A 16,870-nucleotide genomic window follows, 5' to 3' on the forward strand; every position below is an offset into this window, starting at 1 on the left:
TTTCCACGGTTTTGCATTCGTTGGAAAGGTCTCGGGCTCCGTGAGGTTTATAGCAAAGAAAATTCACGAAAAATTTCAGCAGAAAAGCGGGAAAAACGAAACCATCTATCTGGTGGCGAAACGGAGTTTGCCGGGTTTGCTAGTTATTTAATATATCTCGACGCAAAATCGTTTTATAAGATACATTATAGAACAAAGAAATAATATTCAAATTTTCATTATCGAATGCTACGTTGCCTCTGTAAAAAAACATGGCTGACTGTATATTTGAAAATGGAAACAAGCGCAAAAGTCGCATACTGATTGCCTCGTCTCATCCTATAATTAGGATAGAAACATCAATCATCATTACTTCAGCAGTATTCGACTGAAAACCGAAGGAACGTTCATTACTCCGCCTGTAATTTGTAAAGCTTGAATGCTAAATTAGAATGTTGCCAGCTCACATTGAGACCAGCTATACACTATAGCTGGATTAGTGGGATGTAACTGCTAACTAACCCCAAATATTTTTATTTGGTGCTAGTAATTCATGTTATCTCGACTCTTTGTTTCATTTTGTAGGGGATGTTACAGAGAAAATGATTGCTGTGCCGGTATAAATAATAGAACGAATATTGCACAATATACTTCTTTCTCTTTCTTCATTGGGGAAGATCCATTTTTTTCCGTTCGTATTCGCGAGTACAAACGTGTTGCGTCGTCTAGATCTATAATCTTCTTATTTATTCAAGTTCAATATCTTTTCCATAATGTAATGTAATCTTTAAAGAAAAAATATGAAGCGTTTTTGTACTTAAATTTTATTAATATAGGAAAAGGCCGATTTCCTATTTCTTAAGCCGTGGGTACTGGTTATGCATGAACATTAAAAAAAAGCAGTCTAAAGCGACATATCCTTCTTCCTACAAATATTATAAACGGGTGAACCACGCGGCATAGTAAGGAACTACAATTCGATTATCAAAAGATGATGAAGCCTCTTAAAGAATAAGAACTTCAATAATTTATTTATTCAAGTAAATTTTTTCAGTTTTTAATTGATTAAGATATAATTAACAACACCATGACACTCCTCAATTCTCCGAATTCAAAATCACTGTCTCTAACCGCCATACAGTATAAAAAATAAGATTTTGATTAATGGCGGCGCTGTCAAACCGAACCACAGACTATACCGAGGCATTAATCGTTGAACGGTGTTGGTGCGACACTTGCGAGCGACGCGGATGTGACGTCATCTATCATGACGCCGATACAAATTGTGTTTGTGCATCCTTGAGCGATTGCTTTCGTTACAGAGTTTTGTGTACTGAGAATCAATTCTCGTAATTGACATTTTTACAATAACTGCTTTTAGTCAGATGAGATTTTCTAATTCGGATTCTGATTGTTTATCAATTTACACACACAAATACGCAATTCCCGCTATTACCTATTCATGTTTGAATATTTGTTGTAAATTATATTATATTAACCCTTTTTTCGTTCCAAATCCACTGCTAGGTAACTCTAACCTAATCTCTGTAAGAAAGCGTTAAAACAAGACTGAATATATTTTTGAATAAAATGAAAGTGTAATTAAAGGAAGACTCTTGCATTAAAATAAAAACGAGAACAGACGCTTGCACAAGTATAAACAATCCCGTTATTGCCATAAAACTTTCAACGGCTAAACAAACGCGAAAGCCACATCATTTGTAACGTGTGTTCGGTGTTGCCACTAAAGTTTGTTACTTTGACATTCGCTTCTTCGGGATTTACCGCGACAGTTTCATTAATGAAACAAAGTGTCGCGTTTAAAGTTTTAACAGCGCTTACTTGGACTTTTGAAATTAAAGACTCGTGAGGGTAACATAAAATAATACAAGACAAAGCTTAGTAGAAATATAGGAAAAGTAAGGGCGCTTGATTCTTTGCGATATCACTAATCATCCAGTAAAATCGTGACAAAAAAAGGTTGGTAAAAATACAATATTCCGCCCAGCATTGGGTCTTAAAGCAGTACTAATTCCAGTGTAGGAAAGTGGTGGTGCGTCTGTCATTTTTCTACACTGGAAATAGCTTTTGTATGTCATGGTAACCCAGATAGCCTATAAAGGCACAAAATCTTATTCCTCATTTTTGAGGTCAAAGTAAATTATTACTTGTCAAAGAAAGAAATAAACAGAGACACTATTAACGATTTTCTAAATATTTATAATTAGCACGTGGACGATCCATCTCTTTTACAATCAACAGTAGAATCTTACCATAGACTTACATAATCCAAGTATACCATAGATCAAAAGGCAGAAAAGATCTAACGTTTTAAACCAACCCATAAATTGCGTTCATCGCCAGCAAAGTCAAATACAAGTGAAGCGGTGGCTATCTAATGAATGGTGCCACAGATTATAAGCCTTGATTACAACCACTCTATTAATCACATCTCGGGCTTGTAATTAATTCCCGTCGCCACCGATCCGAGCCCATCCGATATTAATCATTAATCTTATACAGTTCTATGGAGAACACAGAAACGTCGATTAAACTACAAAGGTTTAGTGGACAAACGACGTGCATAACTGCTTCCTCTTGAACTCTCTTAATATTGATGATCGATTACGATTTAATTAAATAAATACCTCGAACGTGTTTAACATTCATTGTACTTAATGGTTCATACGATAAATTACAGATTTCTTTATTTTTTATAGTTCACAATTCATATAAACGATTTAAGATCATTTTATATCTTTAAAGTCTTAGCTGTCTCAACCAACATCACTATCTTTCTAAATTATTTCCTATCGCAAAATTGACAATCCGATGGAGCCGAGTCGAGCCGAGAGTGCGAGCTGTGAAATTATGCAAGTCCCTTAAAAAGTTGTTTCAACCAGACATCAAAAAGATTTAATAATAGTAACGGTATTTGTCTGTTAGCCTCCGAACTTTTCACCCCAATGCTTATATACTTTGGGCAATGATTTTGCGAATAAGATCACACACACACGCTCAAACTGAAAACTCAAACATTTATTTCTTCAATTAGACTTCTTATAGAAGCACTTTCGAAACATTTATAGAAGCGCTACTCCAGCTGTATCAAACTAGACAATTTCATAAAAAAACTATGCACAAACGTGTTAAAACCGTCCGAAAACATAAATTGGCGGAATTTAATTATTGTTTCTTTATCGCAGCGCCGCACTGCGCCGCATAACTTGCAACTTAACAAATTCTTAATAAGTTCGCACAAAGCGCTCGGGTCCGCTTGCGCGATTATCGGTTTTTAATTACACGATACAACTTTGGCTTTAACTTGAGAGTTTTCAAGATGCTTCGAGATTTTATAGTTTAAAATTAACGTGCGATACCCTGGGACAAAATGTAAATACTCATAACGTTGTATAAAATAACATTTAAACGTATTTTACAGTTTATGAAATTCAAACCCGATTATGGCATTTTAAAATAGTTACATGAAATTTTTTCTTCGCGAGTTATTCAATTGGTCATTATTAATAAAAATATGTATAATTAATACAATACTAGTATCACAAATTATTATTACGTTGTAACAATGCTTAATGTTTTATTACTTTATTGTATGGTAATAATACTAACAAATCCGAAATACAAGAACTGCCAGAAAGCAAGCCCATTGAATGAAATTCCACAAACGTCCTACATTCAGTTCCAACATGGGTAGTTTTAGAATTTCTAGTCGTATTGTGCTGAAGCGATAACAATGCTATACTCCTGCCATGTTTGCAAGTTGTATTAAAGTAAAGCAATAATTAAAAGTACTCAACTCCGTTTTCATTAACTTTTGTTTGTTTTGTACAGATGCAGAAGTTTTCAGAACACAAAGCGCGGGGAGGTTTGTCGCATCCCGGGTTGCACAGTAACGCCATCTGTTGGCGCGCAGCCCACTCCGATACGCATGCCACACGTTCAACCGGAAACATTTCGATTGTTCATCCAATACGTTTATACTGGAAAGGTAGTTGTAATGTTTAAATGTATTATCAATAAATGTAACAATGGAATTATTTTCATTGAAAGTCGCTCAATATAGTTTTGAATTTAGCGCCATCCTGTGTCGAATAGCTAAATCTTTATAACACTACTGAAACATATTAATATACTTTAATTAAAATATTTTGTGAATTGTTGTAACAAGTGAATTAGACAAGCGAAACACTTGAGTTGCGAACATTTTTTTTTTCACTCAAAATAAAAATTAAAAGTGATTTTTTTATGTTATCAATTTTTCTTACTATTTTTTACGTATTTTTATGAAATATGTTTTAGCTTCTTTTACAAGACTCGGGTGTGTTTGAAATGATGACGTTAGCTGCGGATCTCGGCGTAGAAGATTTACGGGCAGCTTGCGAGGATCACGTTACATCAACACTGAGCGTGGAGAGCGCATGTACTTTACTCGCTGCTGCTATGGAAATACAAGACAGACCAGGTAAAATTTTGTATATCATAAATATCTGAAATTAGGTAAATATAACATTATTTCGAACTCGATGACAGAAGCGATGGTGGTGTAATGGTCAGCATAGTTGCCTTCCAAGCAGTTGATCCGGGTTCGATTCCCGGCCATCGCACACTTTTGCTTTATTTTTATATCTTCATGAATATATTAAATTAATTGTTCCGATATTATTTTTTACATAGAATCTATCTTAATTCTCCCTGCGATATTTTTTTACGTTCCTTTACGTTAAAATAATAGAATTTTCAAATATAATAAGAGACAGTTAAATAAAAGACAGAAAGTTATAACAACTTGTGTCTTTTATTACTGAATTATGAAGGTTGCCTGGAAGAGATTGCTCTTGAGCAATAAGGCCGCCTTATAGTGCATATGTGCCTGTATGATCTTTTTTTTTTACAATGTCAAATTATTTTTCGGTAATATATACTGTAAAGTATAAATAAATAATTAATAAATAAATATGAAAAATAATGAAACGAGACACGAATACCTAAAAACAAAATACATGCTACTACAAAGTCGATAAATTAATTTTAAATATAATTTATTGTTTAACATCTTATAACATTATTATTAATTCATCTATGTATTTTAATGCAAAGTTTTAAATACCAAGTCAATAAAATAAAGAGAAAATTTTTGTTCAAAAAATGAAATAAATGTATCGTTATTTTGTAAACTTAACATTTAATTTAGTTCATTTACCTGAAGTATCCCTGCACTAAAAAATACACATAATAATAATAATAACAGAAACTCACATATAATAGGTACTATTTTTAAAGGCACATATACATATAAGAATATATTATGAGCTTTTGCCGTCTTCAAATAAAGGTAGGTACCTGAAAATCACAAGCTGATGAAACTTTTCATAGACAACGAAAATGACTATCTGTGGATTGCAATTAAATTTGTTTGACAGTTCTATCCAAAGACAATAAAAATCGACGCCGGTTGTGGCGGATTGGTTTAGCTGTGAATTATTGTAATTTAGTGTTTAAAATAAATCTTCAAAATGGCATACAAAGGACCACCAAAAGTTCAAAAGGTGATGGTGCAACCCATCAACCTTATCTTCAGATATCTGCAGAATAGAAGTCGTGTACAAATCTGGCTTTACGAGAACGTAAATCTAAGGATCGAGGGTCACATTGTTGGGTTCGATGAATACATGAATATTGTTTTGGACGAAGCCGAAGAAGTACATATGAAGACCAAGAATCGCAAACAAATTGGGCGTATAATGATGAAAGGAGATAATATTACTCTTATACAGAACGTTAATCCGAACGCGTCAGTGTGAAGTTAGGTTATAATAACATAAAAATGCGAAATGAACATTCCTAGCTAATAAGTGCGGCGGTTTCCAATGTATTATGTATTATACACAAACATCAGTGATTCTGTCATTAAATTTAAGTAAACCAAATTGGCTTTTATTTTCTTCCAAAACAACAAATAATATCAACATAGAGACAACTTGTTTTCTGTAATTATTATTTTAAATTTCGTGTCAATGTTGTATTTAAATTTATTATCACGCACTTAACGATACCACCAATTATCTCAGTTGAGAAATAAAATCCTGATTTGACATACCTAGGTGTTGTTAAATTGAATTAGTTATAAATTGCCAAAAACATTACAACATTCAACTTGTGTGATGTATCTTCCTTTATCACAATAACCTATTGAGACTTACAATAAGTTTGTGTTAAGCTAAACTTAAAGAATAAAGTAATTTTCAGAAGTTATTCAAGAAATCGAGGTTTATAATATTACTCCAACAATTTTGTAATTTAATTTTTGTATTGACTGAAGCGATACATAATTTGAATATTTAAATTATTACCTACCAGCATTCTCATATAACTGCTGAGATTGATGCAATATAAAATATGTTTGGAACACTAACTTGTTTTTTTTTTATTTAAGGGATATTGTATTAGAGCTTTCTTATTTTTGCTTATTCTTAAAAAAATTATATGTATATATATCTGACGGTAAGTGTTACAATACTTTAAGTACTAGCTCGCTCACTATATAAATGACACGAATACTTTTGAACAGGTGGTAAAAGTGCATCATCCTTCATGGAACGCTGTATTACTTTCATTGGTGACAACGCAGCTGAGTGTGTCAAGTCTAATGCATTTCTAAATCTGCCCAAAGAAGCTCTCATCAAACTTATATCATCTGATTTTGTAAGTTTGAAATTAAATAGCTAATAATTATGTACAATAGAATAAATAAAAATGTTATGTTATATTTTCTTAGACAAAACAGCTTATATGATTCTCATATCAAATAATTAAGCATTTTCAAATCCTGTGTACAGTCATTATTATTTTTTTTAAGACCTGCAATCAGTCGCAAGACTTGGATTTCCAATAATGTAGACTACAAGACCAGTGTCTCGTCTGCCTTCTAGAGTACATCCTTTCTCTACAGCCTTTTCGCCATACAAGAAGGGTTTACGAGTTCATGGGCAAGGGGATTGGGGTGACACTACAGGCGATCAGCATATTTCTTTTTTAGTTTCTACATTTGAATATTTTGAAATAACAAATATTTGAAAATATAAATAACTTGCAAAAAATTCGTCTTTGATTTAGGTCTCATGGCCAGAGTACTCAAAAATGACTCATCTAATTAAAATAAAAATAAATTGATATAAAATAGCACTAAAAAGCTATAGAATCTTTACCAGGCCACATTTAAGCTGTATTTTTTTAAATTAAATGATTACATAACCTTCAAAAAGTTATCCAATTGAGATTATTATCTATCTCCTTCAGTTGTGTTTGGAAGAAGAGGAAGTATGGCGCTGCGCCCTAGCGTGGGCGAAGCAACGGGCAGGTGTGACGCAACCCACCGCGCACTGGACTGAGGAAGAGAGAGCCAGGGTCTGCCACCACTTGGCGCCACTCATGCATCATATACGACTATTGCTTATTGGTAAACAAATCAAGCCATGATTTTTGTTATGGCCAAATGACTAAATAATTATTGATATAGCAGCTTATCCATATCACCTTGTTGCTATCCTGTTTGTGCGGTCATATTTTCTTTTCTTTTTTTACATTTATGAATTATACCAAAATGGTAGTCCGCCTCTGCCCATGGTAAATATACGTAATATATAATAAGGATGACAAATTAACAATGGTGAAAGGTTTTTAAATTGGTCAATAGTTCCTGATATTAGCGTTTTCAAAAAAACAAACTCTTCATTACTTTTTTATGGTAAATACTCTTTATATTACAGATTCTTTAAAATTTACTTACCTACGTAGTTTCGAAATGGCACTAGAACAGAAGTTTCAACAAACTCTCCGTCAATCCGTGTAGATTTAATATTGTCTGCACACTATCTCACTATTACAATATTGTCTGCACACACGAAGCTACTATATTAACTAATCTATATAAAATATATGTAATAAATGTGTTTGGACCAGTATGACAAGCACCACGGAACGTAACCACTCCGGTCAATTACAGATAGTGCGGTGTTCGCGGAGGAGGTGGAGCCAACTGGCGCGGTCCCGATGGAGCTGTCTCTGGAGCGCTACCGCCGCGCTGCGCTGCACAAAGCGCGCCCCGACCCCGACAAGCGCACGCAGCCCAGGTGCACTACACTACACTGATATATGAATATTAAAAAATGTTGATCATGAGTTAGCTTTAGAACCGAACATGGGAGAAAAATGAGGGAGAAGTATAGATATAAAATTTAAACGTGTTTATCATGGTTATATTTTAGCTCAATATAACTGATGAACTTAATTTATTAATTAATAATGTAGGTGCATTTTTTTTTTCATGGCACGGCAAGCAAAGGAGCAGGTGGGCCACCTGATGTTAAGTGGTCACCGACTCACCACCGCCCATAAACACTTGCAACACTAGAGGTGTTACAAGTGCTTCGCCGGCCTTTCAGGGACATATACGCTCTTTTCTTGAAGGCCCCAATGTCGTAATTGTTCAGGAACACCGTAGCTGGTAAATCGTTCCAAAGCTTCACCGTACGCGGAAAGAAGTTGCGGGTGAAGCGTACGGTGGTGGACCGCCAACCATCCAGATGGTGCGGATGGAATTGGTTTTAACGGCGGGTGGTCCGATGTTGGAACTGTGCGGCTGGTAAAAGGTTGAACAATTCCTCAGAGCACTCCCCATAGTACACTCTATATAAAATACAAAGGGACGCAAAAGACGGAGGTGCATTACAAAATATAACAAAACTCTTAAATATGGCTCACATGGCGTAGGCATAATATAACAATGAATACTATCGACTAGATGTGAATATTATTTGACAAATCAGTTTGATTTCAGATTAGCGGTCAACATGTTTGCTGGATCCGTGATATTGCAGCAAGAGAAAAGTGCGTTCCAGTCTGTCATCAATAGCTGGTATGGTAACATAATCATAATTTACTACTCTGCCAAATTATTTAACTTCTTTCAAATCTAATTCTGTCTAGGTGCGGAACTCCAAAACAATCATGGCGGCTGGTATTTCGCGCGTCGACGCACGGCTTTTCTGCGCAGGCGTTCCACTCGCATTGCGATGGAATATCACCCGTATTGTTACTGGTGCAGGTATTATATTTCAATATAGTTATAGCAACATTTTTCTATTTTTTGTAAAACTTAAGTTCTATGTTCAAATATAACAAAAATATTGTCCTCAGCTATCCCGCGGCGAAATAATTGGTGGTTGGTGCGAGTCCGGCTGGTCAGCTGGCGGCGGGGGCGCGGGCGGGGGTGCGGGCGCGGGAGCGGGGGGCTACGTGTCGGCGGAGCGCGGCCTGCTGTTCGCGCTCACCGACCCACCTGCGTTGTACACGCTTACGAAGAAGGCTTTCGCGCTGTGTTATCATCCTGAGTGAGTTTCGTATGAGGGACTACACTACTGACTAAATTATTGATAGGGGGTTTTGACCTATTAAAGCAATTATATGGTTGATTCAATAGTCAGTCAACATGAGTTGTTCGAAGTATAGGAATAAATATTTGCATGGTATGTTAAGAAAATTTCTCCTTATTCGATAAACATTAATAGGCTCTTTTTAGACCCAGATCTCCATAATGATGTTTATTTTTTGTTTTCATATTAGTGTAGTTTTGTACGAGTAAAGAATTTATTTAGTCTATTATACGTCTCTGCTTATTTTGACAGCTGCGGTCCAATATTCGGCGCTGGCGCAGATCTCCTAATCTCAAATAACTGCAACAGCAACACGGACAGCTACAGCAACCTACACTCATATGGAGACTCTCTCTCGCCCGCCTCCCTCGCACCCGACTATAGCTTTACTGTGCGCGACTATGAAATATTCACGATCAAGCATAATTAATTTATATTTTCCGATATCATGATATTGAGGAATGTTATAAATTTTATGTGTATCTGTGGTACGGCTCCAAGAGTAAATTTATAATTGTGCTTGCTTCTGACTTGTATGCTTTAATTGTATTTTTTTTAATAGTATGTAGGTATGAAATAAAGTATATGACATTTTTTTCTGTGTTTTCTTTTCTTTATCTGTTGTTAATCGTTTAAAATAACCGATAACATTAAATGATTTTTTTTTGTATTGAAATGCAACTCTGGTTGTCAAAACTATTCATAAAAGGGGAAGGCCCAAAAGAGGCCCTGAAATTTCCTACACTTTCAGCATCATCAAATTCTTGGTGGCGTATTTCTAAATCCAATACATTGTAAAACAATAATTTGGGTTCCGTGAAAAATAATTAGAAAATGATTTGTATGGATAATTTGGTCATCATGAACTATCGTCCATAAGTTCATATTTGGGAATCTTGTAAAGGTATTACTAGTATAATATTATGTTATCTCTGGTATTAGCCAGAACCTAGATAAAACGATGGGAATGGAACATCAAACTATTACACTACACACAAACAATTTGTCACCTTCAAATTATCAGTACTAGATCAAATTTAAAAGGCACCACACGGCAGGCTTTCAAATAAGATTTTAGAAGGTTGAAAAAAAAAACTAATTCTAACCAGCTGCGTTATGTTAATCTAAAAAAAGCTTTATAATATTTTAAGTAATGTTAAACGATACACGTTGCAGATGTTACGCTAATTCTTTTGCTAGTAATGGATTTTTAGACATTGTAAATGTTGTATACTTTAAACGTAAACGTACCCCATAAATATGTAGATAATATAATTTCAAGATATTTCAGGTGACTTTTTAATTATTATATTTTAAAATAATTTTATTGTCTGTCACCGTCATACTATATAATCTCATTTGTCAATTGTCATGTATTATTTATGTTATCTGTAATTTTGTTTTGGTGAAATTGCGCGCCGCGACGCGTTTGCCTTTTCGATCTCTTCGTATTTGCTGCTTTTCTAGACTTTTCCCCACTTTAATTCAATATCTAAATTAGTGAAATAAGCGGAATAGTCCTGATAATTTTTATGAGTGTTTGTTTTATCATAAAAACAATATGTGATGATATTGTAATATCATACCAGTGTAATTCATATTGATACTTCATCCATGGTGTTAGTGCTATTTCCATAACTCACAGCTCTATTCTTTTATAAGAAAAATGCATCGACGTGGGGGGAAACGCATCCGCATGGATGACCCTCCTCCAGAGTATGTGAATCCTATGACTCCCGCTACTCCAATGACAGATTATGGCGGGCAATCAGTACATGAACCTGATGCATCCAACGTTAACTACTCTGGTTTCAATGCTGGTGCAGCTGTAAATTCAACCACAGTAGACGCTCCTCGTGAGGAACATGACGATCATGAAGAAGACGCCAGATCACCATCTCCAGCGCCAACTAAACGTATTACACGTAGTCGAGGTCGTGGTGGTGATGGAGGCTATGTAGGGCGGTTAGCCGAGTCGCCACCTCCTCCGCCGATTCGCCCTCGCCGTGGTCGAGGTGGCCGAGGCAGGGGCAGAGGTCGAGGTGCCCCACCGCCGCCAGCATATTCTCCACCGCCTGTATTGTTGCCTGGTGATGATGAAAACAGCCTGTACAATTTGTTGAGGTTTAATAAGACAGCTATTAATGTAAGTGTTATAATTATTATACTTCATACTTATTGTTATTTCTATTATTAAATTTGCAGCTTGGGTAACATTATTATCAATGAATACAAATGTAGAATAATTGTAATAATAGTATGTATATTACATATTCTCTAGCATTTCTATCTTTCAACCACTTACCATATTTTAGTTTTAATTTAAGTGAACTAAATTTTGGTAATTATAAATTGTACTTATGCTGATTTAGTCAACTCACTATTGAGTGGCTTATTTTTGTAATTGCTCCTTTTATTAATTTATATTTTCTTGGATTATCAACATAGTTAAAAGTTTGAAATCTTAGCCCAGTGTGTAACAAAAATAATTGCGGCTACCATCTATAGTCTATACTAATATTATAAAGCTGAAGAGTTTGTTTGTTTGAACACACTAATCTAGGAACTTTTGGTCCGATTTAAAATATTCTTTCCTGTGTTAGATAGCCCATTTATTGAGGAAGGCTATAGGCTATATATGTACTGTACTGTACTCGTTATTATTCCTATTATATGTATGTTAAAAAAACACATCTAAATTATATTTTCAATCTATACTAATGTTATAAAGCTGAAGAGTTTGTTTGTTTGTTTATTTGAACGCACCAATCTCAAGATCTACTAGTCTGATTAATGGGCTGTCTAACACTAAGAATTTTCTTATTATTTATTAAGGATATTTATTATATGAGATATGTACCTTTGGTGAAGCCGGGATGGACTGCTAATATTATATATATTATGTGGTATTCAATCAACAGCAAGTTGTTGATATGTGGATAGAAGAGTACAAGAACAGTAAGGAGAGCGCTCTGGTGCAGCTGATGCAGTTCTTCATCAACTCGTCAGGGTGTCGCGGCAAGGTCACTCCAGATATGGCACAAATGGACCATACACTTATCATCAAGAAGATGACACAGGAGTTTGATGAGGTTATTAATTTTTTTTTTCTCAATTATAAATAGGAAATATTCTTTTATGAAACCAGAAATTGATTTGGGGTTTTTGTTATTATATACATTGATGGAACATTTCATCCATTTTGTTCAATATTGTTCTATTTTTAAATAAATTGAAAAGGTATCAGAATATGTTTCTTCTGTGTATTAATCTAAGCTATTTCAAGTGGTCATTTTTAAATATTTGAGTATGAGACCTCTGAGTGAATGATTTTCATCACATTAATCAGTTAGTCAAAACTGTTTATTACTATTTTTAGGAAAGTGGAGAGTACCCCCTCATAATGTCAGGACAGACATGGAAGAAGTTCCGTGCAAACTTCTGCGAGTTCATTCAGACTCTTGTGAAGATGTGCCAGTATAGTATTATCTACGATCAGTATCTCATGGACAATATCATATCTCTTCTCACTGGACTGTCTGATTCACAAGTCAGAGCATTCAGACACACAGCCACGTTAGCAGGTAAGTGATTATAGCTGTTTATCACTAACTTTATATTGAAACTTGTCATAATCACATTTCTGCTCTCACAAACTCAAAGTCAATGCTGTTTTAGTGTCCTAATGTATTAGATGATTTTATGAATGAGAAAAAAAAGGGAGATAAGAGTTGATACCCATGATACTTTCTTTTGAATACATTTTTACTAAAACCTTGACTCACATACTAAAGTCTCTCTCGCATTCCAGTGATGAAGCTAATGACAGCACTCGTAGACGTTGCCCTCCTGACAAGCGTGAACTGCGACAACTGTCTACGTCAGTATGAAGCTGAGAGGTTAAAAGCTCGTGACAAGCGAGCTAGTGACCGGCTCGAGGTGCTTGTGGCTAAGCGACAGGAGTTGGAGGAAAATATGGAGGAGATCAAGAATATGCTTTCATATATGTTTAAGTCGGTGTTTGTACACAGATACAGGTATGCATTATAAATTTTGCTTAACAAAGAAACTTAAAACGCTATACATGATTAAAGAAAATTTTATTTTGGTCTGCCTTCAGTTCAAAAATTGAAGAAGATGACGAAGAAAACTGATTTTCAAAGAGGATATCTTTGAAAATCAGTCTTGTTAAAATCTAAATAGAATCTGTTTATGATAACCAAAACCACCACTGAACTTGTGACATTGAAAAGTACAATAATTTCCATGTCTAATAACTTTAAATCATACACTAAACGGTATTGTTTTGTTTGCAGGGACACACTACCAGATATTCGGGCAATAACAATGTCAGAGATAGGCATATGGATGGAGAAGTTTCCTGCACATTTCTTAGATGATCTTTATCTCAAGTACATTGGTTGGACACTTCATGATAAGGTAAATTAAAAGAAAAAAACTGCTTTTCATCCCCTATATTCTTTACATTTGTTTTGTATCCTAGCATCATTTTTGAAAAAGGTGGTTATTAAAAGATAGTTGAAGGTTACATAATTCATAAAAAATAAAATTGGTCAAAATGTTTAATTTAAGACCTAATAACAGTTGTCTCTAAGTAGAAAGAATGATATTTGTAATAATCCACATTGTATTCAATTATAATAAAACTTACAATGTGTAATAAAAAAACTATCTTAATAGTTTGGAATGTTTGTCATCTCAGGTTGGTGACGTCCGTCTACGTTGTCTGCAAGCTCTACACCCACTTTACGAGTGTGAAGAATTGAAAAGCAAATTGGAACTTTTCACATCTAAATTCAAAGACCGCATCGTGTCTATGACATTGGATAAGGAGAGTGAGGTTGCCGTGCATGCCGTCAAGCTGGTTATTGCTATATTGAAGTAAGTATTTAAAAAAAATTTAGATATAGGTTATAAATTATAAAATCTTGGTTTGTAAAATATGTAAGCAATGTTCTCTTCAGAAAGTCATGTATATGTAAACAAAACTATGAGATGTAATGTATGTTTAATTGAATGAGTTATGTGATTGATCGTGAATTATATAATATAAGATAAAATGTTATACAAGTATATCGATTTGACGCACTGACCGAGGAGCCATTATTATAGAATTGTGGCATTGCATGTCCAGGATGCACCCCGACGTGCTGACGGACAAGGACTGCGAGAACGTGTACGAGCTGGTGTACTCGTCGTGGCGCAACGTGGCGGCGGCGGCGGGCGAGTTCCTCAACTGGCGGCTGTTCCGCACCGAGCCGCCCGTGCCGCCCGCGCGCTCGCGCCGCGGCAAGCAGCGCCTGCCCAACACCTCGCTCGTGCGCGACCTCGTGCAGTTCTTCATCGAGTCCGAGGTGAGCCGCACCCGCATCAACCCGCGTATACACGCATATACCCGCATATACCCGCGTAAACTTGTAAATGCACGCTTCTATTCCAAGAGGTTCTCGTTCCCAGGAGTTATTTCAACGATTGAAGGGACAAAAAAGTAGTACATTTATACATTTAATGGAAACTAGCGCGTCAAGTCAATCCATTATGAAAAATAAAACACATATTATTTCTATTAAGACATTCTTTGCATTTGTGTTTGTTGTGTGTCTTATGTAGCATAGGTTTTTAAATCTACTTAAATTTTTGCCTCATTAAGTACAACCAACGACATATTTATAAGTATTTGATGAAAAATGCTAAAAGTACACTTCCTGTTTCAGCTGCATGAGCACGGCGCGTACCTGGTGGACTCGCTGATCGAGTCGAACCCGATGATGAAGGACTGGGAGTGCATGTCGGACCTGCTGCTGGAGGAGGCCGGGCCCGGCGAGGAGGCGCTGGACAACCGGCAGGAGTCCTCGCTCATCGAGCTGATGGTGTGCTGCGTGCGCCAGGCCTCCACCGGCGAGCCGCCCGTGGGCCGCGGGCCCGTGCGCCGCCACCATCACATGCTGTCCAAGGAGCAGGCCAAGGTCGCGTCTCAACACTGATCTATCATCATCATCATCAACACCTTTAGCCCATTATATACAATTACATCATAATAAAACATATACATATATATATTTTGTAGAATATATGCTATATTGGAAAATATCACAACAGGGGAGGAGAATAATGTACAATATATGAAATACAATAATTTACGCATGACATAAACATACCATATTACATTTATATTTGCAACACAAAAATTAATCTTACAATAATTTTACAGCAAGTGAGCGACGACCGCACAAAAATGACCGCCCACTTCATGGTGTCCCTCCCGGCGCTACTCGACAAGTTCAGTGCTGACCCGGAAAAACTGACCAACCTGCTCTCCATTCCGCAATACTTCGACCTCGAGTTGTACACCACCCAGCGGCAGGAGGGCAACCTGACGCTGCTGCTGAACAAGATCCGCGACATCGTGTCGGCGCACACGGAAGCGGAGGTGATCGAGACGTGCGGGCGGACGCTGGAGGTGCTGTGCAGCGAGCAGTGCGCCGTGTACACGCGCTGCAACGTGGCGCGGGCCACCGTCACCGACATGTGCGTCAATAGATACAAGGAGGCGATCGATGACTACCGCAGTCTTATTGAAGGGGTGAGCTTGTATTATCTGTATCTGTATTGTCTGGTCTTGGTGATTGTCATCTTTGTTTTCAATATGATACAGTATTCGATTTGTAGTTTGTTTATTGGACCATCTGATTAATACAGTGGAGTGGAGTTCTGGACTCAAATTCAATTCAGTGTTTGTGAAAGGAAGGCACCTAGATACAAGGGTTGTGTTTGTTGTTTGTATTTTTAAACAAATTAATTATTTATATGACAAATGATAAAATGTTAAATCCTTCCACACCTTATAAACTAAAAATAGTGTTATAATTTAACAAAGTTTGCGATACACTTGCAGGGTGAAACCCCAGATGCCGATGAGGTGTTCAACGTGGTGAACTCCCTGCGCAAGGTGTCCATAATGTACATGTGCCACAACCTGAATGACACTAACATTTGGGACTCGCTTTTCGAAGATCTACCTAAGTGCCTTAAGCAGAATGAGTCGCAAATGCCCACACAGGTAAAGTGTTCTTTCCTTTTTAATTTTTTTTTTAATTATAAAAATTTATTATATTATGACCATTTATAATATAATTTATTTTTAATTTATTATTTAAAAAATTACCATCAATCCATATTGATGGTAATTTTTTATGTGTCACCATTACCAGAGATGACTTTTAATGAACACACTTAACTCAGGAATTATAGATTCCATTTGATACATGATTAATGTGGGTGGCAGCAAGTTTTATATTAATATCTCTGTAACAATTTTACGCCCAAATGATGGAACATAAATGCTAAATACTTTTGGACATTCATTAAAGCTAAGCGTAATGGATCAAACGGTTTCCCTGCTGTTGTGACTGATGGCC

General features: G+C 36.0%; 3 protein-coding genes and 1 non-coding gene across 4 annotated transcripts in view; all 4 read left to right on the forward strand.

Moving 5' to 3' along the window:
* Positions 1 to 3,826: 3,826 nt before the first annotated feature.
* LOC119828163 (ring canal kelch protein) lies at positions 3,827 to 10,017 on the forward strand (the record flags this gene model as incomplete). Its single annotated transcript, XM_038350257.1, has 9 exons — positions 3,827 to 3,988; positions 4,300 to 4,462; positions 6,569 to 6,702; positions 7,297 to 7,456; positions 8,003 to 8,129; positions 8,837 to 8,914; positions 8,986 to 9,103; positions 9,196 to 9,389; positions 9,684 to 10,017. Coding segments are annotated over 9 exons (1,314 nt in total), but the record flags the coding sequence as incomplete, so codon positions are not given.
* Positions 4,533 to 4,604, forward strand: Trnag-ucc. The gene has a single exon. It is a non-coding gene; the product is annotated as a tRNA-Gly (tRNA).
* Positions 5,408 to 5,927, forward strand: LOC119828164 (probable small nuclear ribonucleoprotein E). Its single transcript, XM_038350258.1, has one exon. The coding sequence runs from the start codon at positions 5,514 to 5,516 to the stop codon at positions 5,799 to 5,801; it is 288 nt and encodes a 95-aa protein (XP_038206186.1). The 5' UTR covers positions 5,408 to 5,513; the 3' UTR covers positions 5,802 to 5,927.
* Positions 10,018 to 10,830: 813 nt separating the features above from the next.
* Positions 10,831 to 16,870, forward strand: part of LOC119828239 (cohesin subunit SA-1-like) — a 7,501-nt gene continuing 1,461 nt past the window's right edge. The window contains exons 1-10 of the mRNA XM_038350343.1: positions 10,831 to 11,577; positions 12,353 to 12,523; positions 12,811 to 13,015; positions 13,243 to 13,468; positions 13,748 to 13,871; positions 14,155 to 14,333; positions 14,587 to 14,806; positions 15,167 to 15,418; positions 15,664 to 16,035; positions 16,348 to 16,517. Coding sequence (XP_038206271.1) covers positions 11,098 to 11,577; positions 12,353 to 12,523; positions 12,811 to 13,015; positions 13,243 to 13,468; positions 13,748 to 13,871; positions 14,155 to 14,333; positions 14,587 to 14,806; positions 15,167 to 15,418; positions 15,664 to 16,035; positions 16,348 to 16,517 — 2,399 coding nt within the window. The 5' untranslated portion in view covers positions 10,831 to 11,097. The remainder of the gene's footprint in view (positions 11,578 to 12,352; positions 12,524 to 12,810; positions 13,016 to 13,242; positions 13,469 to 13,747; positions 13,872 to 14,154; positions 14,334 to 14,586; positions 14,807 to 15,166; positions 15,419 to 15,663; positions 16,036 to 16,347; positions 16,518 to 16,870) is intronic.

This window comes from Zerene cesonia, chromosome 7 (assembly GCF_012273895.1).
Source record: "Zerene cesonia ecotype Mississippi chromosome 7, Zerene_cesonia_1.1, whole genome shotgun sequence".
NCBI classification, from domain to species: domain Eukaryota; kingdom Metazoa; phylum Arthropoda; class Insecta; order Lepidoptera; family Pieridae; genus Zerene; species Zerene cesonia.

Coding starts and splice junctions, on each gene's coding strand:
- LOC119828164 (XM_038350258.1), top strand. CDS start 5,514: ATGGCATACAAAGGACCACCAAAAGTTCAAAAGGTGATGGTGCAACCC.